Below are 14,667 nucleotides of genomic sequence, written 5' to 3' on the forward strand. Positions count from 1 at the left end.
GCAGTGACAGTTGTTCGCAGGCCAGACTGGGGAATCATCCCTCTGCGCTGCTACGGGGTGGCCCTCGCAGCCCAGGGACGTGGCACAGCCATGCCATAGTGGCCTTCTGCCAGGAAGGCACCGAGATGCCCGTGGCGGTGGAGAGCGGACGTGGGCTTTGGCTCTGGTTTGGCGCCTTGCCAGGGCGCAAGGGTGCAGGGGCCCAGCACAGCTCCCAGCCTGGCCGGCCGGCAGCTGGTACGGCTGTTGCCCATGCATCTTGGCCCTGTGGTGCTACCAGCATCTCTGGGCTGGCAGGCAGGGCCCCCACCTTCCTTCCTTGCCTGCCAGACCCGAGGTCCCCCTGGACTGGCAACCTGGGGTGCACGGAGCCGTATCAACGGCCTCCCCCGTGCCTCTGGCCGTAGCTGTGCTAGAAACACCTCCTTAATGACTGCCAGAGACAGAGCCAGGGCCATGATGCTGCCTTTGGCCACATCAGCCCCACCATCGGCCCTCTGCCCCCAGGCTCAGTGCCCCAGGGCGGACCCAGGACAGCAGCCAGTCCTAGAGGCACCATCATGTCATGCAGCACAGTGCTCCTTGCCAGTGCCGGGAGCCTGGAGCTGAAGGAGCCTTTCTGAGAGGTGGTGGGCCGTACCACTGGCTGTTCTCATCTGTGCAGTCCGGGGGCTCTGCAGGTCTGGATGTGCATCCTGCAGAGCTGGGTGGAAGAGCACCTGTTCTCCTGGTCTGGGGCTAAGGCCTGGCGCAAGGTATTGTCCGACAAGGCTTCGGCACTGAGCAAGGTGGCTGGCAAGACATGGGTGACCAGGTGCTCTGGCCTCCTAGCTCACTGTCTCTCCCTCCTCCCCATGGTCACCAAGCCCCTAGGTACAAGAGTGGACCCCTGTCAGTTAGCGGCAACCCCATCTCAGCCCCTGCTCCTTGCCCCCCTCGTGGTCAGGCCCATGAGCACAGCACTGGCCAGAGCTGGTGAAGACCATGACACGTTGGTGAACACCTGGGCTCTGCATGTGGCTCACGGATGGGGCATCTCCACCCTGCTCCTGCGCCTCCGCTCGCTCACCACCACTGGCCTCATGTGCCTGGGCACCAGGGGCTGTGCAGAGGTCCCGGACATCACCTGGTGCAGGGCCATGGCCAGCACCAGCAGGGCCAAGCAGCTGCAAATGCAGGTCTCCTATTTGTGCTGCTGCACCCTGGCCCGCACACAGGCCCTGAAGGCAGGAATGGGGCCAGTGCTTGGGGCCAGGCAGCATGGCTGGGGAGGCAGAAAGCACTGCAGAGACGGATGTGCCCAAGAGGCCCGTACTCTGCAGGGCCCAGCACCGGGGGCACCAGCCCATGAGGGAGCACGCGTGCTGCAGAGGGCAGGTCTACCCCCTACCCCAGCCGGGAAGGGCCCCTGCACACAAACACACAGACTCCCCACCAGCCTGGTTCCCTCCGGGATCACTGCAAACCCCTGGGCTCTTCCCAACCGCACAGGGACCTTCTGGGGCCAGTCCTGTTCCTGTGCCCCCCCAGCAAGGCTCTGCGCCCTGGCGCTCCCCTCCTGACTCAGCAGGGCCACCTGCCAGCTGCCCCCTCCCCGCCCCTCCAGGGACAGAGCCCAGAGCAAGGAGATTTACCGGATGCCTAACAGGATTAGCAACCGCAGGCGGGCAGGCAGCTCCGTAATAGGATTGCAATCTAATTAAACCTGCTGCTTAGGAGCTGGGCCCCAGCTGGCCAGACCGGAGCTGGCTCAGGGAACTGGGGGGCAGGTGGTGGGGACAGCGAGTATGGGGACGGCTGGAACAGCACGGGGGCTGACCTGGTGAGGACCACAGCCTCCTGCAAGCATCTGTCTCAGGCTGGCACCTCCTTCCCTCGGTCCCTACTGTGCCTTGTCCTCTGCCCGGCTCTCTGATGACAGGGGTCTGGCTTGTACTGCCCACCCCCAGGCTTGCAAGGGGGTGTCCCTGCCTGTGTCCCTTCTCTGTGGCCACCAGCTGCGATCCTGCCCTTCAGCCCGTGCCCAGGGCTTGGGAGCCCACAGCTCTGTGCCCGCAGCAGCTACAGCAGGCTCAAGCCTTTACTCGGGGCATCCCCACACATGGCTCGAGCAGGTCGGGCCCAGGCTCCCCAGCACCACGAAGCCCTGCAGTTTGGGCAGCTTCAGTTTGAAGCAGCAACTGCCTGGTGTGAGGTGGCTATGGGGAATGAGCCCCGACACGGAGTTTTGCTGGGCAGCTCTGCACGGCCAGGACAGCAGCAGGGTCTGTTCTTGCCTCTTGTCACTGCGCACAGGGAGCCTGGGGACAGACAGGTTGTCTGCACCCACCGCCTCCCCCTCACAGTGAGATCACCCTCCAGCCCTTCCTCTGCCATGCAAAATGCGGTGTCTGGTCCAGCCAGGCCACCGATTAAGGATTAATTTTTAATTAAAAACATTGCTCACTTCACCAAGTCCAATTGCATCTCCTTGGCAGTAGCAGCCCCCAGAGGATGAGGAACTCAGCTTTCAAAACAGCTTCTACGTGAACAACACACTCAAGTGCGGTGCACTCCAAGCATGGGGCCTGGCCACCCCAGCCTGGCTCACCAGCCCAGCTCGTGGTCCCGCACTCAAGCACCCTGTTTTTGTGGCGAGGTCAGTGCTCCACACAGCAGCCTTACCCCTTCCACCCCCCGCAGCCCACCACTCTGGCTGTGAAGCACAAAACCTCGGCTGGCATGTTAGTGCAGACCCTACAATAGCAGAGCCTAGAGAGCATCAGGCAAGAAGCGTGGCTGTGGTAGCGTTTTCCCATTGCAGCCAGCTGTGAAGCCCAAGGCCTGCCCCACGGCAGGTGTGGGGTGGCATAAGCATGCCCTGCTGCTGTTCCAGCAGCCGGGCAGCCAATCTGGGACACGATGTCCATGAGTTATCTCATGATCACGTGAAGTACCAGGCTAGAGGATGCTCTGCTGGGAGCACACAGCACCTCCCGAGGTCCAAACATGCTGCAAGTGCCCAGCACTGGGCTGCTCTTAGGAGCTGAAAGAGAGTGGTTTGGGCACAGATAGGGACACATGCTGCACAGTCTGGGGGTCAGGACAGCTCCTAGGGCCTGGCACAGAGCCGTAGGGAGCAGAGTACCCTGAACAACAGCAGGGTCAGCTCTCCCAGGTCCTCCAGGCACCACGCTGGGGCTCTCAGCACATGTGGGCTTCCCTGCATCAGGCATCCCACTGGGGAGCTGGGCTCTGGCGGAGGAGCCCGGTGGAGCTTCAAGGAGCCATGCACAGGCTTTGCTTGGCTTGCTTCTCCAGGCTGCTAAGGCGGCTTGGTGCTTGCTCTCGTTTTAATTAAACCTGCAATTCCATTTTTCATCTCAAGGATGGGCTTAGCGGCTGAGCGGGCTCCGAGGGAGGGAGCTTGTCCAGGGAGCACGGGGAAGATCCAAGTGCTCTGTGCGAGCCCAGCCCAGGACCCTGGCCCCTGCAGCAGCCTGTCCCCTTCCCCGGGCAGCACAGTGCTGCCCCACTGGAAGCCAGGAATCACCCATTCCCACTTCCCTGCTGGACCCAGCGGGGCACAAACACAGCTTTGCAGAACCAGAGACATCTTGCAGGCAGCAACCCTGCAGGGACACGCTTTGCAGGGTTTCAGGAGCAGGATGTGCCCAAACTGGCCTTGCAGCATGGCCCCTGACATCGGGCACGTCACCATATTCAGTGCATGTCCCGAGGGCGAGGGTAGAAGGCCAGAGCACCCTCTTCCGCAGGAAGCCCAGCCTAGGGTACATGGCACCATGTCTCCTACCTAGCCCTGGTAGGAATGCGCCCCAGGGCCCTGTCTTCCTCCTTGAGGCAGTCTGTAGCCCTCTTCCACGGCTCCCCTCTGCCTTGCCCAGGAGCAATGGCTCATCCATCCCAGAGGAATGCGTGAGCCTCATCAGCACATCTCCCCTGGTCTCCAGCCCTGCCGCAGCATCTTGTCTCTGCGAGGGTGCTCTCCCAGGTGACTCCGGGCAAAGGCTGGGCTCTCAGCCAGTTGGGTCCCCGTGACTCCTACCCCCCCCCGCCACAGCAAACAGCTTTCCTGATACTCCATCCCTGCCTCTCCCAGGCATAGCAACCTTGTAACCATGGCAACGGTGTCCCTATAACAACCAGGTACATCTGACGTCCCCATGGCAACCTGCTCCCCAAAACAGCCAGTCCCCAAAGTTCACCATTGAGGAGCTTTGCCTCTTCCCTCACTGGCAAGGGATGGAGGGTCTGAGACCCATAGGGGCCAGGGGCTGCAGGGAGGTGGGGAGAGAGCTGGCCAGGAAGGACCTCAGCGTCTGGCTGCAATGGGAGCCCAGGCAAGAGCAGGGCATGGAGGCACCACCCATGGCAACGCTCCCTCAGGTGTGCTGCAGGCAGGGTCTAGGCTTCCCCCAAAACCCCTTCTCGCCCTCACCGCCCTGCCTCCAAATAGCCTGCTCCGCTGCAGGGATGCTCTGGCTGATTGCCCCCATCCTGCCCTCTCTGCAGGGCCTCCCCTGGGCCCTGCCACCGCTGCCTGTCCCTGTCTGCTGGGCCAGGATTGCCAGACAGTGGGACTGACGCAGTCTGTCGTTGCAGACGGCAATTGCACACCATGCAACTTTAATGTGCCTGGCCTGAATTATTGAGCCCTGCAGCAGGCTGTGTGCACAGAGGCAGGACCTGTCCCTCCTCCTTGCCCTGCCCACAGGTGCCCATGGGGACAGCAGCTGGCAGAGGCTGGCAAGAGGTCCCAGGTGACATCTAAGCCAGTAGGAAGCAGTGATGGAGCTACAGGGCAAGAAGTGGCTCAGTGTGACTGTAGGGAGCAGGGAAGCCCTGTCCCCAGGTCCTGCTGGGTGCTGATCCCCAAATCAGATCTTCCAAGGCATCCTCGAGTGCAAGGCAGTCCTGCACAGGGTTGGAAGCAGCAAGAGGTATCCCTGCCCTGGAGTACCCAGGACTCGTGCAGCACCTGAAAAGGACCCTGCTGAGACATCCCTGGTACACAGAAGTGCTTCAGGCCTTGTGGAAGGAGCAGGGAGACATCAGGACCTGTGAGAAGTCCCCTCATCCCCTCTCTCAGGACATACCTGGGGTACGTGGTGTTCCCCAGAGCTACTGCCTCTCTCCTGGCAGCCAGACAGCTTTGGGAGACAGCGTTTTGGGTCCCTCCAGGTGCTGGAGGGTGCTGTGCCCCTTGCTAACCCCGAGGGCTGTGGTAACAGCATGGCCATTGGTGCTGCCGGAGACTTGGTTACCTGGGGGCTGGGTGTCCCTGCCCGGGCACTGCGCTGGCGGGACCCTGAGGAGCACGGTTACCTCTGCACAGGCGCAGGGGCAGGCCTGTAGGCTGGGATGTGCCACCCCTCTCTGCCCCTGCCTCAGTGTTTGCTTTCCAGTTCCTCACAGACCCCTCTGGCAAGGAGCACGGGGCAGCAGAGATCCCACTGCTGCCCCAGAAGGTCCTCACCTCCCCTAGTATTCGCTCCGTTGCTGGGATCCCAGCAAGTCCAGGTCTTTCCACTGCCTTGGGCCATCTAGTCAACCTAAGTTTCGGTGGGCAGCTGGAGCTTGCTCCCTGCCCAGGCACGGCTGTCTCGGCTCGCTCGGAGAATGATAAAAGGCTCGGAGAATGGCCTGGCTGCTCTATTCTTTTGCAATTTGCCCAGCACACCCTGCAGCCACTCGATGATTTTCTCATCACAGTAGCAAGCCCCGACCTCCCTGCCTGCTCGGACCCATCCATCACCTACGTTTGGCACTGCCACGTAGACCACAGGCTTGGGAGCTGCCTGCCCTGCTCTGCCCCTGGCCATCCCTCAGCCGCACAGACAGTGACCCCACTGCCACCAGTCCTGGGGGAGCAGCTCTGAGCTTGCAGAGAGTCCCAGTTTCCCCCAGTGCAACCAACCAGACCCTGCTTTCCCACCCCTCCTTCTCCCCCACTACCTAGTCCCACATCTCACCCTCCCACCGCCATCCCCAGCCCATGTCCCATTTCAGGGACACCTCAAAGCTTCAGCCCCAGTGTGCAGGATGCTGGGCAAGGGCATACTGGCATGGGGGCTTGGCTGGGGAATGAGGAGGTGAGCTGGGCATGGGAATGGAAAAGGCAGCAAATCAGGTGCAGAAGCAGACCGGAGTGGAGCTGGGGAGGTGAGGTAGTGCAGCAGCAGTCGGTGGGTGCAGGGGAGATGTGGCACAGGCATGATGTGAGGGGTCAGCACGTGAGGGTACAGCTGTGCCCCTCAAGCACCCTGGAGTGAGTGCAGAGCCAGGGCAAACAGGACCTTGCCGAGAGCCAGGCAGCTCCAGGCACAGGGGTGGGGGACAGCTAAAGATGCAGCAAGCCCAGCCTCAGCACATGTTCCTACATTGCTGCCACCGTGGGGTGTCTCTCCTGGTTCCCACACATTGGGCAGCACCATGCCAGGATCCGTGTGTGGTGCAACTGGGACAGAGCTGAGCAGGATGGGTCATCCAGATTATCCATGTCCACAGGGACTGGAGTGCTGCAAAGGCAGCCGCCGGCCCTGAAACAGGAGCAGGGGGGCTGCATCATGGCCCCGGTGACTAACAGAAGCTGCTGTGATCACCTGCTGGGGGGACCTGAGCGGCTGGGCAGAGGGAAGCTACGGCAATGGGGAGGTCTTGCTGTCCCCTGGCAGACTGGGCAAATGTCATTGAGGTGCAAAGCACTGTGATTTTCAGCATTTGGTAATCGCACTTCTTGGAGCAGCTGATTGGGGAACCCGCAGCGGGAGCAGAACTTGGGACTTTATCCCCGGCAATTTGGACGAGGGCTGTTGAAGAGCTGCTCTGCCGAGCGGAAAAGCCACTCGAGTCGTGCTTAGCTTCATCAAGGGAACTGCATAAAAATCAGGGAGCTTGCTAAAAGAAATTAACAGACTAGCCAGGAGGGCAGACTGCTTGCGGACAGCATGAGAACTGCGCAGAACAGCATGCTGGAGACTTCCAGTAAATGAACACATCCTTTAACAAGATTTCCATGGTCAGCACCCAGCCAGCGTGGCCAAAGAGCAGAGTGGAGCAGGCGATTAGACGTGAAAGGGCATTCCTCAAGGAGGGGATGCTGTGTCAAAATGAAGAACAAGGGAAAGAGGATGAACTCCAGCGAGCTACATGTGAAACCACAGCAAAGCAAACCAAAAAAGACTTTGAGGAAGGTCTTGGCAACAGCGTAAAATTGCAGCAGCAAAGCCAGCACAGAAGGGGCCAGATTTCACCCAGTAGGACACTGACGGTCGCACCCCAATGGGGCTGGGGGGCTCCAGGGATGCCCCAGATTGTAGGGGGGGGGATGGTGTGGTCACAGCCAGGATGGCCACGGCCTGTACGTTGACCGAGGGGGCCGCCAGGGCTAAGGGGCAGCCTCAGCACTTCCCTGCTGGAGAGCTGGCAGAGGAGCTCGTGCGGGTTGTGGTTGCGAGAACAAAGTCTACAAGCACAAAGTGCAGCTGCGCTCGTTGTCAAGTGGTAGGAAATTAAGGCAGTTACTCCCATGAGAAATCAACCTCACACCAACAAAAATCAAACTGTTACACAAAATGCGATCCTGGATAAATTTATCTTAAGAAGCAAGCCTGCAGAGGAAGATAAAACCATGTTAGTGGAGGCTGAGAACATTTTCCATGGGATTCAAAGCCACAGTTCCCTTTATGGATTGCAGATTAAAGTTTTCTCATAAAAAACATTTCCCCACTCAAATATCACCTCTAAAATTTCCCTTGAGAAAACCAAGTGCGAGGCAATAAGTTATGTATGAACACTGCTCTCAGTGGAAGCTGTATTAAAGAAATCACGTTGAATCTTTCTTTTTGAATGTAAGTGGTGCCTACACCAAAGGGAATATTGCAGTTTATTCTTACTTTATATAAGGACATTTCACCGCCTCCAAGCACTCAAAACCAGGGCTCTAGATTTCTAGGAAGACCATTTTGGCTAAAATTACATCGACTCCAAGCAAATGCAATCTAGAGATTTCCGATTTAGCAGAAACATACTGGACCATACACTGGCCAGCTCTGGAAAGCTGCTCCCTTGTCTCAAATTCGCAGCAAGCAGCATCTTGGCTAATCGCTGCAAATCGCCACTGTTACATAATAAGCGCAGCTGCCTCAGCAGGAAAGGCCTTAGGAGATGCGGGGGCAGCGACATTACAAGCTGAAAGGGTATGATGAGACCTGGGCTCTGTCAAAAAAGGGACTGTGCTGTCACCCGTGCGGGGGAAAGGTGCAGAGGCTGCTCCGGAGCTCAGCCAGGGAGACGGCTGTGTCCTGGGCACAAAAATTTATAACCGGAGCCAGGTCCTCTCCTGGTGCTTTGCTCCAGGGCCCGCCTAGAATCAGCAAAACTCCTGCCAGCACACAGGCAAATCCCAGACAAGCCCAGGAGAACAGTTGTACTAATTAACTAATGAAGCTGTCTCCTCTGGGAAAGATGAATAATCCGAGCTGGAGGCTTCCTCCGTATCCGGGGAGGGCTGGGGCACCCCCAGCCCCTCACGAGGACCCCCAGGAGCATGTGTCTGGGCTGCTCCCAGAGCCAGAGAGACACCGGACACCAAGAGTCGGCCTGTGCCTGGTGTTCAAACGAAACTCAATCAGAAAATCCCAGGTGTGCCCAAGCACAGGGCTTGTTTCAAAAAAACCACCCCGGACCATGCCCTGGGCCCCATGGTTCAAAGGCAGCTCGGTCGCTCTGTGCCGAGCGCTGCTGCACGAGGAGGCATCGCGCTGGGGAGGATTTGGGGGAGCTGGAGCCTGGACCTGTGTGCGACCTCTGTGCTGTGCCGTACCAGGGCAGCTCGAAGCGAGAGGCCCAGAGAACAAGCCGGGTTTGTGCCAAGGAGCCAGTGGCAGCCTGGGAGCATCTCTCAGTCCCCGGGGAAATGCTGGTTGCAGAGCTCAGCCCCAGAGCTCGTGGCTGTGCATGAGAGGCAGACGGACTGATCTGTTTCCTCTCCTCTGAGATAAAGCAGTCTCCAGCCACAAGTACGGTCTCTCTTTTAGAAGAAGAGAAAGTCATTCAAGATGAACCGAGCTTGCAAATCTCTTGAGCCGCACCATGGCCCCGCTGGTCCCTCTGACTGTGGATCCCTGCTATCTCGCATCTCTTTGCTCTGCCTGGTTTTTGCCATGCCTGCTCTATGGCCCTAATGAAATCCACCCCTGAATTTTATCTCCTCGTCTCATCCTGTCTGCTGTGGTCTGGACTGTTGAGACCAATTGCAAGAGAAGAATTACTGAGACTGGCAAGGGGAAGGTTTGTGTCTCTGCGGAGCCTTCTATGAACGCCTGTCAGCCACAGCGCAAAGAGGATCTGCTTCAAAGGGAGGAACTGTTTGATTAAAAAGTGAATTAGGGGGCACTTTTTTTGACATCAAAATAAACTTCTTGATACAGTTCAAAGCAACTTTCTCTCCTTGTACGGAGATCCCCTCTCCCACACTGCTTGCTATGTTAGCTAGTTATACATCTGTATGCACCGTGTGGCTTCGTTCAACCTGGATGGCTGGATGTGGAGCTGCTGAGTGCTGTTCTGCAGTGCACTAACACTAAGCCAAATACTCCCTTCCGAGCTGGGGCTCGGCACGGCTTTGCTTTCAAGCCCAGCTATAAAGAGTTAAGAAACTCTGCAAAAGCACTTCTGACAGAAGACCAGAGGGACACATGCTTATGAAGGCCTGGGAGAAAGCACCACGGTGCAAATATCAACCACTAGCACTGGGAGAAGTGTGACAGGCTCCTAATAGCAGCACCCAGAGCTTTCAACGTAGCTGTCCTGGGGGGGGCGGGGGGGGGGGGGTGAAGGGCGGTGAAGCAATGCCGGGGCATGGACGGGGGTTCGCTCACCTGTACTGCCAGGGCTGAGCTACAGCCAGGGGTACGCGTGCGCTTCATCTGCATGCCCAGGGATGTGGGGCACTCTTCGAGGCCGGAAGGGAAAGGGGAACTGCTGGTGCAGTGGGGAAGCTGCAGGACTGAGCGGCAGAAGCGAGCAGCCAAAGCACGCAGCCCAAAGCATCTCTCCGGGCTGTTGCTTGGGTCACGCCACTGGTGCTGCTTCTGTCTGGGGCTGGGACCACGCTCCTGCAGGCACCCGGCACCATCTCTAGGGCACGGCACGCCTGCAGCTGCTGGAGGCAGGGGGCAGAGCAAGAAGGCTTCCTGCTTCCTATGCTGGCAGGTAAGAACATTTTATCATTTCAGCTTCTCTTGCCACTAAACACAGGGTTTCACCCTGACCCTGGGCTGGGATGGGCTGTGCGGGAAGGAGACGACTGGGAAGTGGTACAGATTTGACCTGTTTCACAGCAGGATAAAGCTGGGGAGAAATCCTCTCTGAGGCGTCCTCCCCCCAGGGGACTGCACCGGCCTCACGGGGGGTCATGCAGCTGTTTTGGTGCAGGAAGGCCATGGAGAGGGCACTTGCCGTGCCTTGGCTCCCTTATCGCACGTATTGCCCAGAATCAAGGGAAAAGAGCTGTACACCATCTTCAGTGCATGGCCGTGGATCAGGAGTGGTCCCTAAACCACTAGACGGCAGCACTGAAATCCTGCTGAGGTTTGCTGGGGCTTTCGCCTCCATTTCCAGCCTGGAGAAGGCCTCCTTGTGCCCTAAAATGAATCTGGCTTCCCTCTAGGCTAGTGCATTGCTCTCCTGATGGTCAATGCCAGCCTAGACTAACTGCCGGCTGCTAGAGCCTGGGGGACTTTGGCAGGCACAGGGGTGGTTTCAGGGTGACCCCCCAGGAGCACACACTCCCGCGGCTATCTCGAGTCCCCCCCGAGCAGCACTCCTCCGCGGTTACGCCTCGGCGCGGGCCCCGCTTCCCCTTGCAGCTGCTCCTCCGGGCTGTGAGCTGAGAGCACTCCGCGGGTGGGATGCTCATGGGGCGCCTGCACGCAGGTGCTGGCAGCAGCAGCAGAGAAAAGGGGCAGGAGCCCAGCCCGGCACCCGCTGCCCCTCTGTGCACAAGCCAGGGCAGGGGGGCTGCAGGGCAGCAGTGGGGAGGGGGCTCTGTCCCCGCACGGCCCCGGGGGCTGCAGGGCCGGGCAGCTCTGCCCGGTGCCCGGTACCGGCCTCCCGCGCTGGGGGGAGCGCTGCGCCCCGGGGCATCCCCCTCCCCTGACGTCACCGGGAGCACCCTGCCCTCCCACCGCCCCGCTGTCTGATTGGTTGCGCCGCACCGCCTCCGCTTTGCTCCCTCCCATTGGGTGAGAGCGTCCAGCAGCCACGCCCCCTCCCGCGGGGCCGACCTCGCTCTGGCCACGCCTCCTCCTCGCCCCTCCCCCGCATCCCTCCCATTGGCTGCCGAGCTGTCACTCCGGCCCGGGCGGGGGCAGCGCTGCAGCTCGCTGTCTGCCCGCTGCACCCCCAATCTCCAACCCCGCTGCCACCCCTGCGCCCCGCTGCACCCTCCTCTGCACCCAGCCTCCTGCTGCACCCCAAACCCGATGCACCCTCCCGCTGCGCTTGACCCCCCCATTGCACCCCCCAAACTGCTCACCTCCACTGTCGGCTCACTCGCATGCAGCCCCCACTGCCAGCCCCCACTCACCCCTCCGCACGGCACCCAGCCCCCTCTGACCCTCCCTCCATGGCGCCCCCTCCCCACGCTCCTCCTCACTGCCTCTGCCCCTTGCACCCGGCTCCCACTGCTCTCCTCTCCCCCTCCCTGCCGCTTCCTTCCGCCTGCACCAGCCGTGCCCCTCTGCTCCTTGCACGCTCGGCACTGCACCTCCTCTCATTCCCTTCCCTCTGCTTCCCCCTCCCTGCGACCACCCCCGCACCCCACTCCCTGTGCCCAAGCGAGGGGGCAGCCCCAGAGGCACAGCCCCAGTGCAGTCCTGCTGGCTTATGCCCCTTGCATGGGGTATGTGGACTGGTCTGGCCCACTGGTGTGTGCTGCCCTCGGGCTGCGCTGAGCAGTCCTGGAGCCGCTGGGGCAGCTGTGGTGCTGCCGCTACCTGCGGGGTGCTGACAGGGGTCCTCGGCCTGTGCCCTGGGCAGGATCTCTGGGGACCCTGCAGGGTCCCCGCTGGAGATATGCTGCCCCAGGACTGAGGCAGCTGAGACTCCTCCTGCCGGGGAGCTGCCCCCTCTCCATGCAGGGGAAGAGCCTGCTCAGCTGCCCCAGTGACCCCCTGAGCCTGCCAGAGCCCGGGGTCCTCTGTGCCGGGGGACTGGGTGCCCCAGGGCTGGAGGAGGGAGGCTGCAGCCTTGGGATGCCTCTGCAGCTGCCTGGGGCCAGCTTGGCACTGGGGACCTCTTCCAACGCAAGGCAGTGCTGCCAGGGCCCTCCCCCAGAGGCTGGTGTCCAGCACATCCCAGCGACAGCCTGGAGCCACGTGGGGCCCCTCCGGTAGCAGAAATGAAGGCTCAGCACCCTGCTGCCAGGCGCGGCGTGAGCGCTGGGCACCCCCGGCTCGCAGCCCGCCTACCATGGGCATCGTGGCGGAGCGGGGAGCACGGTGGTGCAGCAGGGGAGCTCGCAGCGCTGCAGCCTCCCCTCGGCTTACGGCTCGGGGCTGTTTCCAGAGGAATCCCACCTTCCTCCCTCCGCTGGCCTTTGCTCACGCTGAACCATCGCCCTGCGAGGGCGGCTAAACCCGACGCTCTTTGCACACGATGGGCCCCCAAGCACCGAGGCTCGGGGCCAGAGCCCTTGGCCAGCGGCCAGCTGCTTTCTAAGCACTGCTGGGGGAAGCACAGAGGAGGGTTTGTCTGCCGCCGTGGGAGTGCAGGCCCTGCTCCGTGCCTTGATTTCCCCTGCCAGGATTTACGCGGCTCCTGCGAGCGCGCAGAGCCCTTGCAGCCTCGGGGGCTGGGGATCACACGCCCCGTTTCCCTGCCTGATTGCATCGTGGGACCAGCAGACACCTGCTCTGACGTCTGACCCTTCTCTCCATCTCAGGGAGCGCAGCTGGTGTGGAAGGAGATGTGGCACTGTGCTAGGTAACGGGTTTTCCTGGCCCTGCTGGGCACCCTGTTTCACCTGGCGCGCCTCCACCTGCCACCCTGTGAGCAGCCGGGCTCCAGCGTCGCTGCAGTAGCTCAGGGCCGTCCTTGGCACCGGGGAGCTGGGACAGGGCAGGTGTGTGTGGCCCCTTCCCTCAGCCCCGGCCCGGTTGACCATGCCCTTGGCCTCCCTTCATGGCCCAGATGCGCTGGTGGTGCTGGAAGAGGCTGCTCTGCGCCAGCCTCCTCCTCTTGCTCCTCCTCTGGTGCCTGCTGCTCCTCGCCAGGGACGTGCAGAAGAAGTGGCCAGTGGCTGGACGCTTCCGCCTGGCACCGCGGGGGCAGCTGCTGGCGCGGCCCGGTCTCGGAGCTGTGCAGGGTGTCGACTTCGCCTCGCTGTTTGCAGGATCCCACGCCAGCCCACGCTGCGACTGGGGGCAAGTGCTGCTCATCCTGGTGACATCCGCACCGGGCAACGTGGAGGCCCGGCACGTCATCAGGAGGACCTGGGCTGCCCAGGAGGGACAGCCCCCCAACCGGTGGCAGACGGTGTTCCTGGTGGGGCAGGCGGCTGAGGCAGAGGTGGCCCGGGGTGTCCAGAGGGAACAGCAGGAGTTTGGGGACATCCTGGTGGGGAACTACAAGGACACGTACCGCAACCTCACCCTGAAGGTCATGCACGGTTTGAAGTGGGCGTCCAAAAAGTGCCGGCCCCGCTACATCCTCAAGACGGACGACGACTGCTTCGTGAACACGGATCGCCTGCCCGCCTTCCTGGCTGAGGTCAACACGGTGAGGACCGGCCTCTACGTGGGCTCCCTGTTCTCCCAGGAGAAGCGGCAGGTCATCCGCGAGCCCTCCAGCAAGTGGTATGTGTCGCGGCAGGACTACCACCCGGATGAGTACCCGCCCTACGCCAGCGGCATCGGCTACGTCCTCTCCCTGGACGTGGCTGAGAAGATCCTGGAGGCGGCGCGGCGTGTCCGCCCCATCCCCGTTGAAGACGCCTACGTGGGCATCTTGGCGGAGGAGGCAGGAGTGCGGGCGAAAGCCAGCGCCCGCTTTGCCAAGCACAATGTGCGGTGGCGCGTCTGCAACTACCGGTACCTGATGGTGATCCACCACCTGAGCCCGCGGGAGCAGGAGGCGGCCTGGAGGAGCATGCTGCAGGCCCACAGCGCCTGCCGCGACAGCCTCGAGGTCAGCCGGTGGAAGTGACCTGCTGGTGCCCGAGTCCGGCCATGATGGTGCCACGTGGAGGATCGTTGTTGGGTGCATCACCCAGGGGCTGGCCATGGGTCCTGGTGGGCCCTGGGGCCACGTGCGGCCACAGCAGGCACAACCTCATCAGCCTTGCAAGGCGCGCACAGCATCACCCACCCTGCCAGGGCGCAGCGTGCACCTGGACAGCCCGTCCCTGCCAAGATGGGTGCAGTGCCCCACCAGTCCCTTAAGGGCTTCCACACGTCCAGTTTTCCCCAGACAGTCCCTCTCCTCCCCCAGCTCGATCGGGGCAAGCGGCCGGAGTGTGGGATGCGGCAGAAAGGGGGCAGACCCTAGATGGGCCCTGTTGTGGGTCTGTCCCCATCTGCGCAGTACTCCCACAGCCCCAGAGGGCTATGGGTCTGGCCAAGGATGCTGCAGGGCTACGCGCCGCAGGACAGCACAGAGCATCAC

General features: G+C 61.4%; 1 protein-coding gene across 1 annotated transcript; it reads left to right on the plus strand.

The window, feature by feature from the left end:
* Positions 1 to 12,419: 12,419 nt before the first annotated feature.
* LOC135324806 (beta-1,3-galactosyltransferase 5-like) lies at positions 12,420 to 14,550 on the plus strand. Its single transcript, XM_064501742.1, has one exon. It carries the CDS (start codon positions 13,186 to 13,188, stop codon positions 14,206 to 14,208), a length of 1,023 nt encoding a protein of 340 aa, XP_064357812.1. The 5' UTR covers positions 12,420 to 13,185; the 3' UTR covers positions 14,209 to 14,550.
* The last annotated feature ends 117 nt before the right edge of the window (positions 14,551 to 14,667 follow it).

Source organism: Dromaius novaehollandiae, chromosome Z (assembly GCF_036370855.1).
Source record: "Dromaius novaehollandiae isolate bDroNov1 chromosome Z, bDroNov1.hap1, whole genome shotgun sequence".
In the NCBI taxonomy this organism is placed as follows: domain Eukaryota; kingdom Metazoa; phylum Chordata; class Aves; order Casuariiformes; family Dromaiidae; genus Dromaius; species Dromaius novaehollandiae.

Excerpts from the sequence above, each read along its gene's own strand:
- LOC135324806 (XM_064501742.1), top strand. The coding sequence starts at position 13,186 with ATGGCCCAGATGCGCTGGTGGTGCTGGAAGAGGCTGCTCTGCGCCAGC.